This window comes from Vollenhovia emeryi, unplaced genomic scaffold, assembly GCF_000949405.1.
Source record: "Vollenhovia emeryi isolate VEMERY1.0 unplaced genomic scaffold, V.emery_V1.0 DF942713.1, whole genome shotgun sequence".
Classification (NCBI taxonomy): domain Eukaryota; kingdom Metazoa; phylum Arthropoda; class Insecta; order Hymenoptera; family Formicidae; genus Vollenhovia; species Vollenhovia emeryi.
Window position 1 is genome coordinate 1 of NW_011963653.1, and position 3,532 is coordinate 3,532.

Below are 3,532 nucleotides of genomic sequence, written 5' to 3' on the forward strand. Positions count from 1 at the left end.
AGTTATGAATGTTGACATAGCGATTTGCGTTCGTCATTGGTTGTAGAAAATTTCGAGGTGTACATACAATTTGCATTAATTACGCATTTGAATACGCGCATTTTGAACACACAATTAATGCAGTTTAGAAGCCAATGCAGTAAAATGCGCATTAAACGCACGTTATATGCGCATTGGCGCTCCTTGGGAAGCTAAAGCTTTTAAAAGTGGTAGTGTACAGTTTTTTGTTTATTCGTCACATGACAATGTTCTATTCCGCTCTTGTTTCTTAAAACTTTTTAATGCGGTAATTTGAATTGCCATTCGCCATCGTTCGAGCGTTTTCGTAGATCCTCGGCTAGTGGTAATTTTTACCGTTAGACATTTTCGACTTTAACATTGTACTTCGTGATCTCCTGGCAATAGCATGAATCATGTTCAGCAATCAGTAAAGTGACTACAAAAGTGATATGAGTTTTATTATTACTCATTAACTTGGATAAGTCTGTGGAAGTAAATAGGTGCTACAAGCTTAAATAGTATCTCTCGTGTGAGTTTTTTCACACAAAAATATTTACATAAGAACTTGCAACACTTATCAGGATCTTCGCTGAAGAGACTGGCATAGTCGCATCTTCTGATACTATTACACCAGGTAAATTTTTATTTGCACGAATCAATTCCAAAGTCTCTCAAACATCGATCCGTCATAAAAAAGACAATGCATTTTTAATTTTTCTAATAATCGTTTTTGAGAAAATTGTGTACCGATCGAGTATAATGCTTCAAACATTTTTATTTGTTGCAAAAATGCACCAAAAGAATTTTAAGATATTCCACATGGTTTTCGAAAACAAGAAATTAAAATAAATTACTTAAGAGAGAACAAACTGTAACAAGAATATTAACATTCCACGTGTTGTTCCAATATAAATTCCATTATGAAAAAAACAATGTATTCCTGTTAGTCAATTATTATTATTTAATTTAATTTCATGTAATTTCATTTTTATAATGACCGCCCAAAGCTTAATGCCAAAATTAACGGCCAGGAATGCCGCAACACTGTACACTACAATGCTCACAGCGGTTTACCCCTCGTCACTTATCGATTATAGGATAAAAACAATACAAAAATATTTACAGCTTGCTGTAAAACTAAACCGTTATTTGTAAAAGATGGATCCAGAGAGCTTCACGGATAGCGCAAAAGAGATGGCGGAGTATATAGCAAACTACTTGGAAAATATTAGAGACAGGTAGATAATATGCAATAATGAAAAAATCGCTTAACGGCGAATTTACGTTCAGTAATAATCTATTTAATTATCTTGTACTTTTCATATAAATATATCTCGTTTATAAAAATATCCCAAATTCCCAGGAGAGTCTTGCCTACGGTGAAGCCGGGATACCTGCGACCACTCTTGCCATCCGAAGCACCCCGAACCCCTGAACAATGGAAGGATGTAATGGCCGATATCGAGAGAGTAATAATGCCAGGCGTAAGTAATTAACTACCTCAATCGATCGTAAATCACCGATCTAACAAGAGTATGCAATAATGACTGATTCACACATCGCAAAACAACAACACTAGAATTATCGGTCTTTCTGACTGTAGGCAAGAAATAAATTAAGATAAAATTGTTTAGGTTACTCATTGGCACAGTCCAAAATTCCATGCATACTTTGCTTGTGCTCAATCGTATCCCTCGATTCTAGCCGATATGTTAAGCGGAGGTATTGCGTGTATTGGATTCACGTGGGTAAGTGCATTAAAGATGTGAATGTTTTATTCATTTCCATTAACCCGTTGCACTCCTATGTCGAGTGTGACTCGACATCAGTTTTTATCTCAGCAGCTCTTTTGTTGAGTCTCACTCGACATTTTTTTCAAGTCCAAACCAATAGATAAAATATAACTCGGAGTGCAAAGGGTTAATACAAGACCCGCATTCATGTTTTGCGTTATAACTATGAAGTCTATTAAAATCCCTCATTTCTATTTCGAAGGATATAAAATCCATTTCTGCAATAGATAAAAGTCAAAATTAGCAACGACAACCAAATCTCATCATTAAAACTAAAATATATTAACTTTGAAAATTTTAAATTAACATAAAGTTAGAAAATATATCGAAAACTGATATTAAAATATTAAAGACACATCTACGATCCTCTTGGTCACTTTTCATACCAAATTTCTGCAGATCGCGAGTCCAGCTTGCACTGAACTAGAAATGATCGTAGTAGATTGGCTGGGAAAAATGTTGGGCCTGCCCAAAGAATTTATTTTCTGCAGCGGTGGGAAAGGCGGTGGTGTCATACAAGTAAGTCACATTTTATTAATAGCAATACATTAATAAAAGATATCTGCATAAATATGTAGGGAATAGTTATTTCTGAGACTGGCATGAGACTGGCAACCTAAGTAAAATTTTCATTTATAGGGCAGTGCTAGCGAGTCGACTTTGCTAGCGTTATTAGGCGCCAAGGTTAAAAAGATAAAGAAAGTTAAAGAACAACATCCTGATTGGACGGACAGCGAGATTGTCGGTAAACTAGTCGCATATTCTTCTTGTGAGTATTACTGCGAATATTTTACTACTTAATCTAGCACGTAGAAATTTACAAGACGTCTATAAAATCAAAACAAAAACGAAATTCATAGCATGTTCAAGTGTCTAGCAAATAAAAGTGCCTGGCAATTTAAAGAAACTAATCTGTGATTATTCACCTACGATCTGACAATGGTGTCGAGATGTTGGAGGAGGGGGAAAGGGAACAGGGGCTACTTAAAATCGCGTATCGACAGTTCTGTGTACGCCTGACAATCCTAATCGACGCGCAGTTTAAAGTCGAAAAATAGACGCGTAGGCATCTTTATACTGTTATTGCGACAAATATTATCATATGCCTCGGTGGTCGAATTAATGAGACGCCTACCTAGAGTGTAGGAAAGTCTAGGTTCAAATCCTGAGTAACGTAATATTTTTCGCAATAAATTTTCTGCATTGACCGATAAATTAACAAAAGTGGCCAGTTGTGGTCAAATAAAATTTGGAATATTATTAAATATCAACTTTACGTAAATTAATATAATGTAGCAATAAGAAACTGTATGCTTCAAATCAATATTGTCGGTTTCTTAAAAATCAAACAAGTAAAGGGTGTTTCAATAAGAAGGAATGATGTTAAACGTGAATTAAAAATCGGTGGTGTACAAAAATGAAAATTTCTTTAATAGAACATGTTTGGTAGGCCATTACAATTAAGTATGGAAGATAATGTCCGCAAAATGTTCGCCACGGCTCCGGCGGCACACGTCAATCCGCTTATCGAAAGCTATCACATCTCGACACAACTGCTCCTGAATCTGTTCAATGTGGCGTGAAATTTCGTCTTTGAGTTGCTGGATGGTGGTAGGCTTGTTGGCATAGACTTTACTCTTCAAATGGCCCCAAATTGAAGAGTAAAGTCTATGCCAACAAGCCTACCACCATCCAGCAACTCAAAGACGAAATTTCACGCCACATTGAAGAGATTCAGG

The 3,532-nt window shown here is 35.9% G+C and overlaps 1 protein-coding gene across 2 annotated transcripts; it reads left to right on the plus strand.

Moving 5' to 3' along the window:
- The first annotated feature begins 30 nt into the window (after positions 1–30).
- LOC105567849 (aromatic-L-amino-acid decarboxylase-like) lies at positions 31–2,681 on the plus strand. 2 transcript variants are annotated; one of them, XM_012023076.1, is made up of 6 exons: positions 31–634; positions 1,159–1,238; positions 1,364–1,484; positions 1,635–1,748; positions 2,193–2,312; positions 2,433–2,681. In XM_012023076.1, exons 2-6 carry the CDS (start codon positions 1,159–1,161, stop codon positions 2,592–2,594), a joined length of 597 nt encoding a protein of 198 aa, XP_011878466.1. In that variant the 5' UTR covers positions 31–634; the 3' UTR covers positions 2,595–2,681. The 2 variants fall into 2 exon arrangements, with proteins under 2 accessions (XP_011878466.1, XP_011878457.1); XM_012023067.1 differs by having other exon boundaries at positions 1,126–1,238; positions 2,433–2,677.
- Positions 2,682–3,532: the final 851 nt, after the last annotated feature.